Source organism: Siphateles boraxobius, unplaced genomic scaffold (assembly GCF_051911475.1).
Source record: "Siphateles boraxobius isolate OS27281-9 unplaced genomic scaffold, OSU_SipBor_1 46, whole genome shotgun sequence".
Classification (NCBI taxonomy): Eukaryota; Metazoa; Chordata; class Actinopteri; order Cypriniformes; family Leuciscidae; genus Siphateles; species Siphateles boraxobius.
In genome coordinates this window covers 8,556,043-8,578,024 of record NW_027509097.1, presented here as the reverse complement: position 1 = coordinate 8,578,024, position 21,982 = coordinate 8,556,043, and the positions used below count along the sequence as shown (strand labels likewise).

At 36.7% G+C, this 21,982-nt stretch overlaps 1 protein-coding gene across 1 annotated transcript; it reads left to right on the top strand.

Moving 5' to 3' along the window:
• The first annotated feature begins 2,709 nt into the window (after window positions 1-2,709).
• On the top strand, window positions 2,710-20,075 carry thbs2b (thrombospondin 2b). The gene is made up of 21 exons (XM_077200587.1): window positions 2,710-3,075; window positions 3,255-3,422; window positions 3,949-4,505; window positions 4,802-4,886; window positions 7,861-8,072; window positions 8,537-8,771; window positions 9,513-9,683; window positions 9,767-9,943; window positions 11,727-11,900; window positions 12,048-12,175; window positions 12,977-13,129; window positions 13,281-13,499; window positions 14,947-15,054; window positions 15,172-15,331; window positions 15,431-15,549; window positions 15,631-15,865; window positions 17,473-17,700; window positions 17,792-18,063; window positions 18,214-18,311; window positions 18,688-18,827; window positions 18,931-20,075. Exons 2-21 carry the CDS (start codon window positions 3,356-3,358, stop codon window positions 18,936-18,938), a joined length of 3,546 nt encoding a protein of 1,181 aa, XP_077056702.1. The 5' UTR covers window positions 2,710-3,075; window positions 3,255-3,355; the 3' UTR covers window positions 18,939-20,075.
• Window positions 20,076-21,982: the final 1,907 nt, after the last annotated feature.

Below are 21,982 nucleotides of genomic sequence, written 5' to 3'. Positions count from 1 at the left end.
GATGTTTCAGAAGAATTTATGATCTGTTATTATCTCACATATAACCCATGACATTTGGTGCTTCTTTTTGCATTACTCGCACAAAATTGAATTACACATACCAATTTTTGACTTTTACAAGATTAGAAACTTTGTAAATTGCCCAAGCGGAAAGGAATATAAAAAATAAATTGGTAACAATGTGAGAGAAACAGAAAAAAATATATTATAACAATAAAAAAGATTTCCCCAGGGTCTAAGATGTGAAATGGCTGAGATAAAATAGGAATTCTACAGACTTCGTCTAGCATTCTCTCATTGTTAGCTCATAGAGTGCAATGTCGGTCTGGAAGTCATTAGCTAAATGTTCCATTTTAATGACAGATATATGAATACTTTGGGAGGTGAAGAGAGGGAAAGGCTATCCGCTTATTATGTAATGTGGGCATTAGGCTCTGTGACGTAAGGATGATCAGAGGGTTTGCTATACATTTTGATATACTGAGATCACTGAAACTGGAGTTACTTAAGTGTGCATGATAACTTTGAAGACAAAGTGTAATTATCTAATTATTAGACTTTATTTGGGAATATTAAGCAAAAGTGGCATATGCAAAACCATTTTAATGTGCCAGGCTTTCATAATTTTATGATAATGATACATCAATACAGAAAACATGAGATAAGTTTTTCAGTATTTGCAGGACTTCTGTCCATCCTTTTAAAACGTTTATGTTATGTCCATCAGTTTAATATATATATATTTTTTATTCCATTTATCGGTTTAAAAGTGTTTCCCATAAACTGTTTATCTTTCTAACAATTCCATCATTTATTATCTGTACAAGATGGTCAAAAGGCAACAAGAAAGAATGTGTATTGCTGGAAAAGATTGATGATTCTCCTGAAGATTTCCTTGGACATGGAAACATATTGGACCAAAATCAATCCGGCAAGTTTCTCAGTTACCCCATTGGGACAGTCTAGTGGTCTGAATGTCCTTTCTGTCCAATTTATTATTGTTGGGTATGAAGTACCTCCCAGAGTCATAAGCATTTGTTTATTGAACAGAAAATGTATTTGCAAAGACCTGCCTTATCCTCTACATCAAAGTGATAGTTCTATAATGAATTCAAAGAGGCCAATATACAATTTTATTAATGTTTTTAATATTGCAGTTGGCTTTTAAGAGCAAAACTGACTGTTTAACTTATAGCTACACATAAAAAGGTAAGCTCATGATCAGATGATGTATGTGCTTTGGCAGGCATCCTTGTTCTGTGTGCATTATGTAATTAACGTGGAACCTTTCTCAAGAGCTGACTATAAGACGCACATCTTGGCAAAACAGCATTAAAAACTGTTTGAAAAATCTGGACCTGTAATTTAGATTCCATGGACGATAGGAAGGAAGAATTATTATTTATCTCACTCTAATCACGCACAAGAGGGCAGGACTCATGGGGATACTTTCTCATTTCAGAAATATACAGGATAGAATGTCATTTCCAGCATATAGTAGTGAAATATACAATGATGTCATCCTTTTAGGCCTCTGCTGAGGACAGATTTTGCGAGAACACTCAATTTTTTTTTCACCTGGCATATTGTAAACATGTACATCATCTGTCTCATCTGTTGTATATGTCCACTTCATGTGCTTTTGTAAGATCAACAAAAATGTATGGAATGTTATCAAAGGAATGCAATGCTCTTCATAGAAGAAGTCAAATTAAAGTCATACATCTTAAAAGGTAAGTGCCATGTTGTACTGTGCTGTGTTCATTGTAACTATTCATCTTATCTCATCTATCTATCTATCTATCTATCTATCTATCTATCTATCTATCTATCTATCTATCTATCTATCTATCTATCTATCTATCTATCTATCTATCTATCTATCTATCTATCTATCTATCTATCTATCTATCCGTCTGTCTGTCTGTTTAGGCTATCTTTTAATATTGGGCCATAGAGTTACAGAATGGTTTTGTACAGTACACACACTATACTGTTCGAAACGTTTGGGGTCCAAGAAATTCACAAAAAAATAATAAAATAAAGAAATTAATAATTTTCAACAAGGATGCATTATAGTAAAGAGATGTATAATGTTACAAATATGTATATTTCAATTAATGCTTTTTTACTCTTTTCATGTAAGAATCCTGAAAAAAATGTTATCACGGTTTCCACAAAAATACGAAGCAGCACAACTGTTTTCAACATTGATGATAATAAGAAATATTTCTTGAGCAGCAAATTAGCATATTATAATAATTTCTGAAGGATAGTGTGACACTGAAGACTGGAGTAATAATTAATGCTGAAAATTCATCTTTGCCACGACAAAAATAAATGACAATTTATATTCACATAGAAAACTATTTTAAATTGAAATAATATTTCACAATATTATTATTGTGAATATATAGTTTGGAGTTTGGAGACATGATAATGTACTGCATAGTAGAAAATAATGACCCATAAAGGCATTTATTTGGTGTCAAGTATCTGGCATTTGATACTTCAATCTTAGCCTTCTTACATACCAATGCTCACATTTAGGTCTTCACCCCTACCCCAACAGCCCCAGGCGCGATTCAGAACTGCATTAGCTAATGAAAACTGTCATGACGTGCTGTCACAGCAACAACCCAAACCTCTCCAGCCCAGTGCAACCCGCCTTCCGCCAGCCCAAACCCTCCCCTTTGAAACCAAATATGCGCGCCCCTCATGATAAAATTCAAGAGAGATCAGTTATGAGGAGGGAGCCCGTGAGTCCGGCATCATCTGGATTTATCACGCATCAGCTTTGGAACATATAGACATTCAGTAACACCTCATGATTGACTGTATTTATCTGTGAACCGTGTAACCCGCTTCGTGCGCGAATTTTAAACTTTGCGCTTGGGGACCCGTGGCATCTCCAGGTTTTTACGCAATGAATTTTTGATCATATCGAGGGTTTACCATTGTGGAACTGACTGAGGATTAGGACGGATAGTTTTTGTCTTGTGCATAGAACTCAAACTTTTCTTTTTCTTTTAGTTCGTTTTTTCTAAAACATTACGGCGTTCTTATTTGGTTCTGGTAAGTGAGGTGCCCGTCAATTCTATTGTTACTGCTTTATGGGAAGTTTACGGGGGTTCTTAAAAATATGTGCTCTTTTTACATATATATATATATATAGACGGTCGTTTTCATTTGTGCATGCCATTGTCCGGCTTGATACATTTTGGGCATGTCTAATAATGTGGTTTTAATTCTAGGTGAGGTATCCCGATTTCCAGCCGAGCAGAGCCACTGTGGGGCAGGTAATTTAATTAACGTGAACAATTAATATTCGGCTAACATTGTGATCCATAGAAGAATGATTCTCCGAAGATGTCTCCGAATTTTGGCCCTTTTGCTTCTGTTCACCTCTGTAAAATCGCAAGGTAATTCTGTTGGATTTTCCTATATTCTGTATCTGAATAATCTGTATTACCTTTTAATTTAATGAATGTGTGAATTATAAGACCCAAAATATATCTGTAAATCATTATTTTTATCATCAGCATTATTTTTGTTATGTTGCATTTTCGTTACGTTTTATTTATTTATTTACTTTTTGTTTGGCTACTTTCATTTTAGTATAACAATTATTTCATTATTATCTATACAACAATTGGCTAGAGCAAAAAAAATAAGAAAATAAAAAAATATTGGGTATCACAGAATAGCCCAGGATGTCCTCTGTAAGACATAAATGATGGCATGTCTGGATCAAGGTTGTTGACAAATAACTTGTCGATGAACTTTTGGACAAATTAGGTTCAAATTTACTAGGTAAAATTTGTTGGTTAATGTCCTGCGACCAGTCATCATTTCAATTCTTATACCATGTTTAAACACCTTTTTGCCATCTTTTTAAATGACCCTTTCATGTTTAACAGTAATAGCAAAACATGTACCCCTTTTTAGATGTGCAACTTGAAGATGAGACAGTTTTTGACTTGTTTGAAACAAGTGGGATCACACGGAAGACTATCGGTGTGAAGCTTTTCAAGGGTCTGGACAGTGATGCTCCAGCATACCGCTTCATCCGTTTCGACCAGCTCCCCTCTGTCAGCTCCTCAGCGCTACAACAACTTCTTTTGCAAATACAAAACAATGAAGGCTTTATTCTGACAGCCACTCTGCGCCAGGACCGCACATCCCGTGGCACCATCCTTGCACTGGAAGGCCCTGGCGAGCGCAGGCAGTTTGAGGTCGTTTCGGATGGCCGAACCAACACTCTAGATTTGGTGTACTGGTGGGCCGATGGATCACGCAACGTAATCTCTTTTGAGGATGTAGACCTCTCGGATTCGCAATGGAAGAATGTAACGCTCTATGTGCATGGAGAGACGGCAACTTTGTACATTGGTTGTGGACTCATTGATAGCTTCATTCTCGATGAACCTTTCTATGAACATCTGAGCGCCACAGGTGGCCATATGTTTGTGGCCAAAGGGTCCACCCGAGAAAGCCATTTTAGGGTATGTTTGATGTCACATTATTGAGAAAAGTAAAGTGCATGCAAGTAGAATACATTAGGACGTAATCTACAGGAGATCAAGAATAGTAACTAATACATTTTTGCTTATTGTAATGCAATTTAGTCAGATTTAGTAGTTGCAGAGCAAGCCAAGCAAGTGGCTGGAAAGTGAGGAATAAATTACAGCTAATCCTCCAGTGTTCTGTAAATCCAACCCAACTTCCCAGTCCTGGGAGATATATGTGAACGGTTGAAAATTGGCAAAGTAAGCCTGACAGCAGCTGTTGTTTCTTTCAGGGTTTGCTGCAGAATGTACGTTTTATCTTTGACACCCCACTTGAGGACATTCTGGAGAACAGGGGATGTGATCTTGGAAATCCAGGTAGGAGGGGCTTGTGAGTCTTAACATTCTTTTAACACTTTTAGCCAGCCAAAAAAGATTTGTGGGATCAAGATGAAGTTCCTGTTTAATGGGAACTGCTGTACTGAATATATAACTCACAGACAGGAAGGGATTTGCAGAGTAATGATGTCGGTTTTTGATGGAATATTTTGATTTAATTTTTGTTTCAGCCGAATAGTGGCTGTGGAAAGAATGGGTTCTTAGGCTTTTGACATCCCTCGCTCAGGGGAAGGTTTTGGACTCTTGTCAGTTAGCTTTATAAATAAACATACTTGGAGGGGCTCACGCTTGTGAAGACCTGCATGCGCACACTCTCTCAGACTAGGACCAGCCAGCCTGATTGAAGGAATTATTAGCTTGGAATTGCCATAATGTGCATGTATTACAAGCCTGTATTTGTCTAAAAATACGCTATCCATCAATCGGGTCTGACTTTACGTATTAGAGCACATCAACTCTTTTAATTTAGTTTTAAAATTGAAATGTTTTTGTAAATGTGCTAGTATTGCATATATCTCACCTTTAGCTTGTATTTAAATGAATGTACCTTGTTAGAAGCATGGGACCATGATGTGTTGGGTCAGATAGATGGGTCAGTAGGTCATAAGACCATGAAAGAAGAACAGTTAAAGTTCACTGACACACAGACACAAACACAGAGAGAGAGAGAGAGAGAGAGAGAGAGAGAGAGAGAGAGAGAGAGAGAGAGAGAGAGAGAGAGAGAGAGAGAGAGAGAGAGAGAGAGAGAGAGAAACACAATTTTAGCCACTTGAGGATTAAATGAGTTCTACAGATAGAAAAAAATTCCTGGCTTCAAGTCAAGGCAAGGAAAGTTTATTTATATAGCATACCATATTCAAAGTGCTTTACATAAAACAGAATTAAAATAATCATAACAGATGCTAATAAATAAATTATGCATAAGGAATAAAAATAACAATAAAAGCAGAGAATAAAAATGATAAAAATGACTAAATTCGGGGGTCCCTATCTGAATGGAAGAGAGGTTCCTTTTGTGATTTTACACTAGTAGCAACATGCTTTCCTAGTGTCTCTTCACTCCTAAGGGAGTGTGTAAACTTTACACCGTCTGTCTTTGACAGCTTTAATGTCTCTTCACCCCTAATGAAGTGTGACTTATACACCGCCTGCCTTTGACGGCTTCAGAGTCTCTTTTTTCACCCCTTTAATGGAGTACGACATACACCTGCTTTACACAAGTGTATATTTACACCCTCCATGACTTAGAGTCCTGGTGTCTCTTCACTCACATCTAAGTGCAAAGTCATCACTCTCCAATTCTCTAAAGCTTTCCTACCAGATATCCTATATTCCATATTCAGGACATCCCAATCTAAATGGAAGAGTCTGAGAGTGTCGGTCTGTGATTTTACAGAAGCAACACCTACACTCTTCACCCCTAATGGAGTGTGAAAACTTATAAACCTTCTTTACAAGAGTGTTATATTCACATAAGGAAGTTCAGGAGAATGTTCAACTAATACACAGTCTGATCATCTGTGTCATATACTGTATGTACAAACTTATGCAGCCATCTTTAATGCTGCTGTATTAATCTTCATTTCTTTGTTATCTGGCAATATCAAATGGATCAACTGAAGATATTTACAACAGTCTAATCTAGAAAGTAAATTCTGTTTCATGTTAGACTTTTTTTAGCCCCACCCATTCTTTAACATTGTAAGTTCCTTTGGAACTACTTAAAAATAACTTCAAAAATTGTGCTTCTATAAATGGCAATCAAGAATTGCTGAGATAGGTCTGTGTGCCTAGAAATAGTTTGCTCGCGGTTACATTTGTGTAACATCACAGGAGCCCATGAAATGGTTTAATTTGGCTTCCTATTACAATCTTCAAGCGCCTGAGTGTCGTGCATAAAGGGGCTTTATTGCAAACAGGTTTAGTCGTCACGCTGTGAGATACCAAATGTCTGCATTCTCTGTCCTTGCACTCGGCTTAAAGGTGAAGTGTAACATTTTTCAACATTAAAATGCTTCCTCTAATACTACCTTGCTAAGACAACTATAAGTAAGCCATGATTACTTTGGAAAGTGTAAACACTGTGGCTCTGGGGTTCTATCAAAACATAGCTGTGTTTGTTTGAGCATTTCAACCAACCCGACACAACATTGGCTTAACCAGTTCTGTGATTTAAGTGTAGAGCTGGAAATTTTGGAAATTTTGGCTGTGCAAAAACAAATGCAATTTTCTTTCAGCGTATACTGCCGTTTAAAAGTTTAGGGTTTGTATGAAGTCTCTTGTACTCTCCAAGACTGCATTTATTTGCCCAAAAAAAACAGTAAAAAGAGTAATATTGTGAAATATTGTAACAATTTAAAATAACTGTTTTCTATTTTAAGATATTTTTAAATGTAATTTATTCCTGTGATAGCAAAGCAGCCATTACTCCAGTTTTCAGGGTCACATACTAATTTTCGGATTTAGTGCTCAATAATTTTTATTTTTTTGTCGTCAATGTCGACAGATGTTGAGCTGCTTTAATTTTTGTGTGGAAACCATGATACATTTTTTTCAGGATACTTTAATGAGTAGAAAAGAAATGTAATTATTCTGTAACATTGTATTTACTTTCCGAAAAAATCTTACACACCCCAAACTTTTGAATGGTATAGTGTAACTACAATATGTAATATACTACACTTCCTTCTTCGCACAGCTGTCTTTTGTAAAAAGCAGATAAACCACTGAAAAATTATTTGAGAATGTATAATGACATAAATACCGATTTGTCCATCATGCAAAGTCCTGGTGCGACTTTAGAAGACTTTAAATATAGTCGAATGTGGCATTGGTGCTTTTATAGTGCGTATAAACAGCCTGTGGTCTCTATCTAATTGTTGTCCCATGGCTTTTAAACCAGCAAATCAGAATTCATGTTAATCTAATTAGCTTTTCTTCTGTCTTTTCCCAGTGGAGGCGAATGTAGTCAGTGAGAGCGCAGAGGAGGTGGAGGTTTCATCTTCAATTGCCTCCAATATGATTGGCCAGAATACAGATGTTCCAGCAACCAGCTCCTCAGAGATGATGTGTGAACATTCCTGTGAAGAACTGGCCAACCTCTTCCAGGAGCTCAAGGGTCTCAGAGTTGTCGTTAGCAACCTCATAGATGGTCTACAGAAAGTGGTGAGACAGATCCGAATGTAAATCTTATGCTATACCTGATCAGGCCCAAACAAGATTAGGCACCTATAACTGCTGTCATTTAGAAAAGAGAAGTTTCCCTTGCCTCTAAGATCTAACATGCAGATATAGCATATCATATTGTTGATGTTAACTGATTTTGTCAGATGTTTATAAAAGACAAAACTGAGCTCATTGCAGCGAGGGCAGTTATGTTTGTGGGCACATGAATGCAATAGTTGGACCATAATTTGGCAAACTCATATAACTGTGGGAGGAATGTGAGCTCAGTAAATCACTGTGTGTCAGACGGTTTCTATTGGAAAACATCAACAATGTTCAATGCATGAAAATGTAGTTATTTTGACTGCTTGTTGTGTTTGAATGTGTGGAAATGTCTCATTGCAGTATGAAGATAGACAGTTGTGTGATTTAGTTCATTTCAAACTGATTTTTTTTTTTTTTAGACAGAAGAGAATACAGCGATGAAGGAGGCACTGAATAAGATGCAGAATCCTTCAGAGCAGAGTATGTGTTGGCAAGATGGCCGTATGTTTGAGGATAAAGAGGACTGGATTGTGGATAGTTGCACTAAATGTACCTGCCAAGAAGGAAAAGTTGTTTGTCGACAGATCACATGTCCTCCTGTGGCATGTGCCAATCCATCCTTCATCGATGGCGAATGCTGTCCGGTGTGCCTTCGTAAGTCCACACACAAACACAAGACATACAGTACAACCAGTACTAGTTGTGTCTAGTATTTATTTATGTTTCTGATAACAACGATTTAATAGAAATTATTTTAACTAAAATAAAATAATATAAAACAATACAAAATAAGAATAAAATAAACAGCAATATAAAATAATAATAAAAAAATATATACAAATTATACATTACCATTCAAAAGTTTGGGGTCAGTAAGATCTTTTTTTTTACAGAATGTATATTTTTATTCAACAAGGATGCATTAAATTGATCAAAAGTGACAGACAAGACCTTTATAAAGTTAGAAAAGATCTATAGTTCATGTAAATGCTGTTCTTTTGAACTTTCTATTTATCAATGAATCCTGAAAAATGTATCACCATTTCCACAAAAAAATTAAGCAGCACAACTGTTTTCAACACTGATGTTTTTCCTGTATTTTTGATCAAATAAATATAGTCTTGGTGCGCATAAGAGACTTCTTACCGACCACAAACATTTAAATGGTAGTTTTTATAGACATATAAATCATGTGTAACCAGTCATATTAGATTCGCTCCAATCGGGACTCGAATCTCTGGCGTGGGAGGCGCTAAAGACCGCAGCCTCTTGAGGCCAGTGGAGTGAGGTTTACATGCACAGCTCTTACTGGCCTACGTACGATACACACATACAACATGTACTGTATATTGCATTTGTACATTTTCTTATGATATTGTATAAATATTTGTCTAGCAATGGACAGTGAGGATGGCTGGTCTCCATGGTCAGAGTGGACTCAGTGCACAGTCACGTGTGGGAGCGGCACTCAACAGAGAGGGCGCTCTTGTGATGACACAAGCAATACATGTTCTGGACCCTCGATTCAGACACGCAAGTGCAGTTTGGGAAAATGTGACCGCAGAGGTACGAATACAAGCACTGTATGTGTGATAGCTTGTACTGGGTCATTGTAGCAGGCTTATAGTAACATTGTTTTGCACTCACAGTTCGTCAGGATGGTGGCTGGAGCTTATGGTCTCCCTGGTCGTCCTGCTCAGTGACATGTGGGGAGGGACTGATCACTCGTATCCGTCACTGCAATGCTCCTGTTCCACAAAGAGGTGGCAAAGACTGTGAAGGTGACGGACGGGAGACACAGAGCTGCCACGCAGACCCCTGTCCGAGTGAGTAAACAAATAGGGTTCACATATTTAATAGACCATCATTAAATTTCATGTCAAATAGAATAAATGTGTTAGCAGCATTGCAAAAATGTAACGCTGTTAAACAGCCCAACAAAATTTAAAGCTTAACCCCCTAATTGAGATCCTATAGAAACCTTCTCATCCACCCTGCTATTCAAATCTTGACTGGAAAACATAGAGAGGATGATGTCAGTCTTTCCATGGCTTATGTTATCATTAGAGCAGGGATGCTACACAGATTTGGGCAATTTGTTCATCAGAGGATTATGGAAAAGATGCTTATGACATGGCCAATGAATGAGATTCACCTCGGAGACAGCAGATGCCTGGGAACACCCTGAGATCAGAGCTATTGAATAAACAGGGTCTGGGCTAACTTTTATTTGCAGTGAACAGCAGTAACAGAGGAGGGAGCAATTCTGGGCATTTTTAGGGGTTTTCCACATTAGCAGGCAATGTGACACAGACTGTGTTATTTTAGAGGTGTTACATAACATAACATGGGGTCAAAAAATAATCTCTAAGAGAATTCATATTTAAAAAATGTATTTATTAGTTAAGTTTCATTACATCAGTATCAGTTCTTTGAAGTCTGCACTACAATATATCAAAATTGCATGAGCTGATCAATGGCACAATAAAACTAAATAACAACCAGTTTAATACAAAACAAAACTGAATAACAAGCAGACGGACTTTTGTCACATTAAAAACAGCCTAGTCCTTTACAATAACATAAACATTTACAATGCAATACAAATTTTATTTCTATAGCACATTTTAAACAACTGCCGTTGACCAAAGTGCTTTCCAGCAAAAATTAAATCCCGTTCACTATAATCAGATCTAAAAGCCAAACAAAAAAAATATGACTCAAACTACACTTAAAAAGATCCACAGATGGTGAAGATTTAATGTGCATTGGAAGAGGGTTTCATAAGCGTGTAGCGGCCACAGAAAAGGACCTATCAAACTTTGATTTTAATCTAGTTTTAGGAACATGAAGAATCATCTGACTGGATGTTTCATGCATTTTGATATGGTCAAATATTTTGGAGCAATACCATGCAACTCTTTAATAAACATCAAAAGAACCTTAAACTCAATTCAGAATTGTACAGGCAACCAGTGTAAATGAACCATTTGAGGTCACAAAAAAAATGCTATAGATGCCCTCCGGGGTCACTGAGTGACTACAGACAGATTTGTGAATCAAAATTTTTGGGGTGGGATATCTAAGGCTACGTTCACACTGCGAGCCTTGTAAATGTAAAAACAAAGATGAGGATGTGGAAAAAGACAGCAGAATATTTAAACATTTATGATATAAGCCCTCGTGTTTTGCTTGTATGAGCTGTCACTGTAATACGTATGAGCTCTGACACATCACTGTCCTTCCATTGACTACCTTTCTCAACTGTCTACTTCGGGTATGTTAAATCTTTTAAGTGACTCCCATGAGCGCAACATTTTGACGAATGTTGCTTTAGAGTGACCTAAAAGTTGCATGAATTCCTGTATGACCGTTCAGACTGCAGTTGCATTGCAAATAATCTGACCTGTATTGGATTTAGGACCCCATATGGAAGTGGCACAAATCGGAATTGAAAAGATCGGATTCCATGTGGTTTGTGTAGTTCACACTGCATGAGAAAAATAGTGAGCAATGTGAGCAAATAAATTGGGATACACTTACCTGCAGTATGAACGTAATATTATAGATGTAAATGTCACTCCATGTGGTGCCTGTTTCTCCATTTAGTTGATGGTGGCTGGGGTCCATGGTCTCCCTGGGCATTGTGTTCAGCTACATGTGGAGGGGGTCTGAAGAGTCGTGTTAGAGAGTGTAACAGCCCCGAACCGCAGCATGGAGGAAGGAAATGTCTTGGAGACTCCATTGAAAATGAAGTATGCAACCGACAGGAGTGTCCAATTGGTAAGAAAAACAAACTTAGGAAAATGTTGTCTATGAGCCTTTTTAAAGTGCCTTTAATTTTCAGACTCCTAAAATCTCTTTCCTTGGCGTTAGTGAAATTAAGTAGAGTCAGAAAAAAGTCAGAAAGAACTGTGTTGATTTTCACAGATGGCTGTCTTTCGAACCCTTGCTTCTCTGGGGTTGAGTGTAGCACAGCTTCTGATGGATCTTGGGAGTGCGGGCCCTGCCCGAATGGCTACCGTGGCAATGGAACTTCTTGTGAGGATGTCAATGAGGTAAACAAAGGCCCTGTTTAAACCTGGTATTAAGATGTGTTTTGGTCGATCGGATCACAAGTAAACGAGGGAGACACAATCCCCCTTTACACCTGGTATTTTAATCCATCTCTTTAGTCCACTTTCAACCACTTCTGTCCAGATTTCTTTGAGGGGAGGGTATATGGGCAAGGTAAATGTATAGGGTTTTTCAGATCTTTCGATCTAATGGACATAATAAGCTCAAACAATTTACATATGAACACCAGGAATAGTGAGAGAACAATGAGTACCGGTCAGAATACCGGCAACATGTGAGAACAATTACTGAAAACTGTTGAAAATTTATATATATCTTACATGGAGGAAGGAACTAAAGCCATATCTAGAGACCAGAACATCATGGAGATTAGGGGCTTAGTTATTTTAACATGAAAACTGCCTACGAACCCACCCAAAATTTGTTTGAATTTTGCAGGCAAAAAAAAAAATTCATTATCTATTGTCAATAGTCAAACAATATATGAAGATCAGCTCACACAGAAGTTACTTTCAAACCAAAAAGTTATCTGTTGGTCAATGCGACAAATTAACATAACCAACTTAAGTGATGTGAAATGTTATGTGACCAAAGCAATGCATTAAAAATCACTCACAACGAGTTTTGCACAGGCAAGAACCCGTAGTGTGTATATATGCAATATGTATATATAATCTGACAATACTGATCCCTCTCTCTCTCTCTCTCTCTCTCTCTCTCTCTCTCTCTCTCTCTCTCTCTCTCTCTCTCTTTTTACTTCCTTTGCATTCTGTGGTGTGCAGTGTGATATGGTTTCAGATCTATGTCATAAGGTGGGTGGCCAACAGCAATGTGTGAACACAGACCCTGGATTCCACTGTCTCCCCTGCCCCCAACGTTACAAAGGGACTCAGCCCTACGGCATGGGAGTGGAGTCAGCTAAAATCAACAAACAGGTCAGTCACACACATCACCTCACATACCGTTTACCAGGCGGCTAATTTATGTCCATCCTCCCAGCCGATACCCTCAGAGTCTCAAGGTTCTGCTTCATATGTGTTTAAATATAGACAAAGTTTCAGAATGTTTTTTCCCCCTCATAAATAGGTGTGTGAACCCTACAACCCCTGCAAGGACAACAGCCACAGTTGCCACAAGTATGCTGAATGCATCTTCCTTAGTCACGTTAGCAACCCGATGTACAAGTGTGAGTGCCGTATTGGTTATGCTGGAGATGGCATCATCTGTGGAGAGGACTTTGATCTGGATGGATGGCCCAACCAGGATCTTTCGTGTGGAGCAAATGCCACCTACCATTGCAAAAAGGTACTACATAACTCATGGTTAACCAGTTTCATGCCCTCCATTTGGGACCAGATGTAAATTTTATAGCAAAAATGTATAGGGCATTCAAATATATTGAAGACAATATGTTTTCTGATGAGTTCAATGCTAATAATAAAACAGACTGTGCATTGATGTTTTTTGTTTAATTTAATGCAAGCTAGATCCTAAGGTTTAGCTGTTGACTGTTATGAGATGGCTTCTAAGTAATATAAAATGGAAAGAAATATCGTTTCACCTTAATAAACCCCACAGGATAATGGCATCAAGTCAGGCAGGGGGCCAGTGACCATGAATTAGAGGAATGTTTTGATTTGGCCCAGTGTTTACTGTCTATTGTGCCTTTTGGAATCATATATTTTATATCCCTTAAATTTCTTTGTGGTGAAATGTTTAGCCAGAGGGAGGGAGAGCAAAAGTAATAATTACATCATTCTTCTCCTGTGATGGATAATTGCTTGATTATGTCATGATACACCGTGGAGAAAAACCAGGACCAAAATCTGCAAGACATCATAGATCTGAAGCCTGGGAAGCAAAGGGAGCCAAGCGAGAAAGCAATAAAGGATAAAATATGTGCACATAACAAATAAAGGAAAATATTGGTAATGCACAGAATGAAAAATTCTTAGTACTGTATGTGGGTGATTTGATGTGGCTCATTTGATGTGAGTAACTATTAGTGTCAGATGGTTTCTGGTGTAAGACCTGTTCACATCGCACACATACAGTAAGTGAAGCAGTAGTGTGAGAGCAAAGGCTCAAAATTAACTTAAATGAATACTGGTTAATTATTCTGCAGAATTAATCCATGAAACAGTATAATTTTATATACATTATTTATAATAATCAAAAAAAAATATATATATATATATTGGTTATGCTGTGGAGCTATATATATATATATATATATATATATATATATATATATATATATATATATATATATATATATATATATATATATGGGGGGTGGTGATGGTGCAGTGGATAAGACACATGCCTTAGGTGTGAGAGACCCGGTTTCGGGTCCACTGTGAGACACCTATGTGTCCCTGAGAAAGACACTTAACCCCTAGTTGCTCCAGAGGCGTGCGACCTCTGACATACATAGCAATTGTAAGTCGCTTTGGATAAAAGCGTCAGCTAAATGAATAAATGTAAATGTAATATATATACACACACCATTCAAAGGTTTGGGTTTGGTAAGATTTTTGGTAAGTCTCTTATGCTCATCAGGACTGTTTATCTGATCAAAAATACTGTCAATAATTTCCCACTGAGTAGGATATATAGGTTGTGACCGATTTATTCAGATTTTAGTAGTCTTTTTTTTTAATTGAGTCATTACGTTCTTTCTAGATCAATATCCATTACTTATGCTCTAACTGATATGTTTTTGCAATTAACTTTAAACTATTCTCTGCAGGACAACTGCCCGACTCTACCCAACTCTGGTCAGGAGGACTTTGACAATGATGGGCAAGGAGATGCTTGTGATAAAGATGATGATAACGATGAAATTGTGGATGAAAGGGTGAGGCGGATTTAGTACTTGTGATGCTTATGGACTTGTGTTCACGTTACCGATATGTATTAGAGTGTGCACTACTCATATTGACACATGTAGGCCTATATGATATATTTCTTCTAGGACAACTGCCCCCTGATGTATAATCCCAGGCAGTATGATTATGACAAGGATGATGTTGGAGACCGTTGTGATAACTGCCCGTATGAACACAACCCTGCTCAGACCGACACTGACAACAATGGGGAAGGAGACTCCTGTTCTATTGATATGGATGGAGATGGTACAAAAAGCTTTGATCTGCCTTTTATATTCCATGCGATTCTTTTTAGATTGCAACAGATGTGTGAATCACATGTCCTTTTATTATTTCTGTTCATAGAGATTCTAAATGAGAGAGACAACTGCCCTCTCATTTACAACACGGACCAGAAAGACACAGATATAGATGGTGTCGGAGACCAATGTGATAACTGCCCCTTAGTGCACAACCCACAACAGGTCTGGAGGAAAATGGAGACTGAGTGCTTTCAAACATCTTTAATCATTTTTGTAAATAATGTTACCATTTTGTGTTTGCAGACGGATGTAGATAATGATCTAATTGGAGACCAGTGTGATAACAACCAGGACATAGATGAAGATGGCCATCAGAATAACATGGATAACTGCCCATACATAGCCAATGCTAACCAAGCCGACCACGACGGAGATGGGAAAGGAGATGCTTGTGATTTTGACGATGATAATGATGGCATTCCTGATGACCGTGATAACTGCAGACTAGTTCCCAACAAGGACCAACTGGACTCTGATGGTAAAACACTGTTAAAATATGCTACATTAAAATATACACACCTAATTTTGGACTCTGACTATAGTACTGAAATAATAATCAATTATATATAATTTTTTTAGGGATGCATGATGTCAGTTATTGGCCAGAACAATTTTTTTTTTATCTTTGATTGTTGCATTGAATGTTATTGTAGGTAAAATAAATAAATAAATCCTTATGAAAAAAAAATCCTAAAATATTCTAAATCAAATTAAAGTGAATATATATATATACTATATATTTATTATAATAAAACATTTACATATATTTGCAAAAAAATTATATTACATTGGATATTGGACCGCTACACTAATACGGATTACTGTAACTCATATCATATCTCGCTTCTGCTATTTACCATTTCACTTCAGAGTAAGGAATGTGTGGAAATAATGTATAATTATTGATATATGGCATTGGCTCTGAAGCATCATGTGAACATTCGTTCTGCAGATTATCAGAGAATGGAGATAACCGATAAACAAGGTCCAGAATTTTCCTTCGGGCTCCTCGCACCTGTTGGTCTCAATACACAATTCTGCATTAAATTTTCGTCTGTTGTTTTGGACGTTGTTCATATTTCCTATGAGGGTCGTCCAAGAATCTGTCCCATAAAAAAGAAAATCAAAGACAAGGGATGAAAAGCAGGGAGATAAGAAATGCGTAAATTTCTCGCTGGCATCAGACATGCCGAAGAGTTGCAGTAGTGCACGTCTCTTTGTGTTTTATGGGGTATTTTAGACACTCATATACGCAGCCTGACGTTAAGCCTAAATGGTATAATGGTGGAATAAGTTTTCTGTTGTCAAGCCATGCTTACTGCTTGGGTTTTCTTTTATAAAGTGGATTTGAACTTTAAGTGGGGTGAAATTTTCCTTGGCATTCCAGAGGGTGTTCATTTCAGCGGCCCTCTGAACTCCAAGTGCTAGCTGAAGCTGTCACGGTCTACGGGGAGATTGGAGATCTTTGAGGTTTTGTTGGCATAGAGAGACAATCTTAAAGCTTTGGGAAAAGCCATTGTTCAAGTTTTCCAAAAGGAAAAGTACCTCTTAGCAAGGATTGCACTGTGATGCCAGTAGTTTTCAGATCAAATGATTGAATGTTTTGAAGCTTAGATTTGAATTTTCTAGGTCAGTGGCTTTGGAGTATTTTATGAAGTGGTTATATTGATAGTCTTAGCACGAGGAGTCTATAAATGGCCTCATAAGCTCATAATGATTTGTTTTTAATTAATTATTTGGGTCACACTTTAGATTAGGGTCCAATTCTCACTATTAACTAACTATTAACTATGACTTTTGCCTTATTAATAGTTAGTAAGGTAGTAGTTACATTTAGGTATTGGGTAGGATTAGGGATGTAGATTATGGTCATGCAGAATAAGGCATTCATATTTGCTTTATAAGTATTAATAAACAGCCAAGATCCTAGTAATATGCATGCTAAGTAACTAGTTAATAGTGAAATTTGGAACCTAAACTAAAGTGTTACCATTATTTGTCTGTTTTAACCTACTTTGACTCCCCATGTGCAGGGCAAGCATTTCAGCTTAGTGGTTTGTATAACGTTCTTATATTTTCTCCCAGGTGATGGTCGTGGTGACGCCTGTGAGAATGACTTTGATAATGACAATGTCCCGGATATCTTTGACGCGTGCCCAGAAAACAGCGCCATCAGTATCACAGACTTCCGGAAGTTTCAAATGGTTCACCTTGACCCCAAGGGAACCACGCAGATTGATCCCAACTGGGTGGTCCGAAACCAGGGCAAAGAGCTTGTGCAGACTGCCAACTCCGACCCTGGCATTGCAGTTGGTAAGTGCAAATACAAACATTTACATACATAAAAAGGTAAAACGTTCCAATATTGATCTTGGATCCTGATCTTTCTGCACAATAACGACAGGCTTTGATGAGTTCAGCGCTGTGGATTTCAGCGGGACCTTCTATGTGAATACAGACAGGGATGATGACTATGCAGGTTTTGTGTTTGGATACCAGTCTAGCCGACGTTTTTACGTAGTAATGTGGAAACAGATCACGCAGACATACTGGGAAGACAAGCCGTCAAAGGCGTTTGGCATCTCTGGTGTTTCTCTCAAGGTGGTCAACTCCACCACAGGCACTGGGGAAAATCTACGCAATGCATTATGGCACACAGGCAACACTAAGCAACAGGTGAACGCTCTCTTCACTTTTATTAGTCCTGACAGATTTCTCTTTTAGTGCCATTACTAACAATAAACTGTCCAATAAATTCCCATTTCAAAGTAGTGCTGTCGGTCTTGGTGCTTAAAATTATGAATTGCTTTACAATCCATCGTTTAGGTGCGCACTCTGTGGCATGACCCGAAGAATATCGGTTGGAAAGACTATAATGCCTACCGCTGGCATCTCATCCACAGACCGAAGACTGGCTTCATTAGGTAGAGACTTACACTGCATCTTGTTTTAGTCAGCAGCACACTACATATTGTATTCCTAGACACGGTTTTTGTAATATAATGTAATTAATATAAAATGATGTATACACTTATTTCAATCTAATTATATTATATAATCTAATGTTTATTATATTTTATAAAATATTATAAAAAGAATTGTATATGGTTATATTATATTATATTGTGTAAAAATTATTAAAACACTTTATCAATAACATTATTCATCTAATAAAATATATATTATAAAAAATAGAATATAACTGATATGCTTTTTCTATCTATCTACTGTATATAATGTATAAAAAATTATATTTAGAAATTATTATTTTATAATATTTATAAAATACATTTTCCCCAGGGTTGTTGTGTATGAAGGCAAGCAGATTATGGCAGACTCAGGTCCAATTTATGACAAGACGTTTGCAGGTGGAAGACTCGGGTTATTCGTTTTCTCCCAGGAGGCCGTCTTCTTCTCTGACCTCAAATATGAATGCAGAGGTGAACAAATGTGACTTCCTTTACAGATGAAAAAAAAAAAAACTTCCAATATCCTGTGATCTTTCTTTTTTCATATTATTGAGAATTTTCTTTCTTTCTGCAGATAATTGAGTGTGATTGGAATACATATTCTGTCTCCTTTCATGGACTTTTTTTGATCAAAGCAAAACCAGCTCGATGTAATCGAGAAAATGAGACATTCTGCAATGGAGGTTCCTTCATAAGGTGAATATACCTTCCGCTGGAAAAGTATGAAAGGAAACAAATATTTGGTCAGCATTGCTTTAGAATCCTCAGTTAATTGTTGCACAAATAATATTGTAATGCTACAATGAGTCCTGTCATCTTGAATATAAACCCAAGGCTCTGAGTGTTGAGGGTTTATAGTTTTTCATTTCATATCGTTTATTCTTTTATATGTCTTTCTAGTCATTCTTATGGAGAAGATGTTTGTGCTTTTTGTGTTTGTTGCAATCGTTTAGGGGAGATGTATTATATTCAGACATTTTCTATTATCTACTGTAACTTATTTGTCTTTTTTTCTGGTTATTAGTTAACATTCTTTTTGTATTGTATATCCCTTGCTGACAAATTGTAAATACTTATTTATTTGTTTACATTGACAACTTTTTACAAATGAGGTTTAAAAAGATGTTTTGCATATGTTATCGAATTGCATTCATGTCAGTAAGGCTCCGTCATTTGCCATTACTGTATCTACGTGAAGTGAATGTGACAAGAGGAAGAGTAATGTAATATTCCTGAACATTTCAGAAGTATCAGGGTGTTTCACATTTCTTTTTATTAAACTACAGAGGATGCATGAAAAAAAACATCGCTTAAAACGTGTCTTCAGTGACCCATGCAGCAGAGACTTTCCTTGCTCTCATACAATGGTGACAAACCAGGATTGTGATCTCAGTAACTCTTAGATTTAATATAAATGTCTTTCTTTTTTTAAATGAGCTGATAAGGGAATATATGTTATGCCTCTCACGTAAATGCTTTAAATCAATTAACTTGTTTCATTTACAGTCGTTTCATTCAGTGCGCAACATGAAGCACTTCATCAGATGTTAGATTCAAGATTGGACTACAGGCTTGCTGCTAATCACATGTTTATCATACGTGTTTGTATTAACTAACAAACAGTTTTTTTTTAAAATATTTTCTCACTCATATGCATTTTCATAGCAAATATTTGATGAAATCACTTTTTGTCAATAAAATTATATACACAAACCATCATTATAGTCTAATAAAATCTATTTTATACTAAATGGAGTGCACACACACACACACACAAAACATTTAGGCCTTAAATTATGATTTATGTATTTGAATTGCAAATAGCATTTCCATCCATTTGGATTACATAAAGAAAGTAATAAAGTTAACGTGATGCATATTTGTCAGTCATACGTAAATGAAACGGGTAAGATTCACATAGTTTGCATCTGCACATAGTTTGCAAATTAATCATATTTTTAAAATACATGTATTCAAATTTCTTAGAATCAGAATAAATCTGTGAAAACAAGTACATTTATTCCGTTAAAAGGCATGAAAATATGGTTAGCTGCGGAACAAGCAATATTCAATTATTATTTAAGATGTATGAAACAAACTGGATTGACTGATGACAAATACGCATCTCATTAATTTTGTTAGTTTATGTGGATGTTAGATCCATATTAGTTTAAGGATAACATTTTGATATGCAATTCAAATACATAAGTCTTACATATAGGCCAAGTACTACTTGCATTTTCTAAGCAATTCCATTTTATCAGACACTTTTGCTCACAGAATAAATTAATCAGCTGACTGTGTAGTTAATTTCTGCAATGACATTAGGCACCAAAAACTATATTTTTGCATGATGGAAAATGATGCCACTGCAACATAAAAAAATTGCATCTTTAAAGAATTCTTAACAATTAATAAAATAAACCAAATTTAAATTTGTGGTTTAATTCATTCTTGTAAATAAAGGCATGGACTGCTAGAAATCGTTCCAAATGTTCTAGCATGTCCATTTTTGGTAATATTTTCTGTCTTCCATCTGGTGATCCTCTAGGCTCTCTTTGGAGCATTTAGGGGAAAACACTACTTGGTAGAATTAAGGCGGCATGCTGTCCTCTAGTAATTCTGGTCTCTGAAATAGTGCCCATATTTCACTGCTTTCAGATGCTGTTTTTGTGTGCATGCAAGCTGACACAACTGTGCAATTAGGGCATAATTAAGGGGAAGTTCTGTGTTAAATCTAATGATTCCGCCACAAAACAACAGGAAAACAGACATTTTTGCTAACAGACATACACGCATGTGGACGATTTCAAGCTGATTCTGATATCTTTCATGTGCGGGAGTCTGTGTTTCTTGAAAGCAGAATATTTTAGACATAGGGAACATCATGAAATGTTTCATCCTTGTACTTGATGCACATGAATGATGCTCTCTAACGCTTGGATGTTGTGTTACCGTTATTTAGTAGGTCTATAAACAAATCCAGCTGCTCTCATGGTACACTGCAAACCCAATCACACAGACAGCATTATGAAGCTTATGCTTCTGCTGTAATTTTCATGTGGAAGAAGCTGAGCAGCGTGTCTCCTGAGGAGATATCAGATGTAGTTCTTGTTCCAGGGAGAGACACAAAACTGAGAGAGAGAGAGGAAGAGAGAGATCTCAGAGGAAGCTTCTAAGAAGTTATTTAGTCTCTGTTTCTGGAAAGCACCATTAAAAACGAAAGCTTTTGTGATATTTTGCACGATTGAAAAATGTAGGTAATAAAATAAAACACTTGAGGTATTGCAGGACCACAGTGTTCTTCACCGTTTTGAACAACAACACTGTGTCAAGGTCCATTTACCTTTTCTCTTTGTATTAATAATTCAACGACAACACATAAAATGCACAAGGAGAATTTTGTTTTTCAATATTACAGTATGAAATTCTCAAAACTTTTGTATTGGAAGAGATTTTGTGAGGTAAAGCTAACAAAAGCTGCCAAAGTTTTGGGATTGGTTTAAATTAGTCTTTACGGTTCATATAAATACATTTTAAGGCATTACTGCATCTCACTCTTTTATTTCCAGGTCCATCATTACGAAAAATAACCATAATGACAGAAATATATAAATAATGTGATA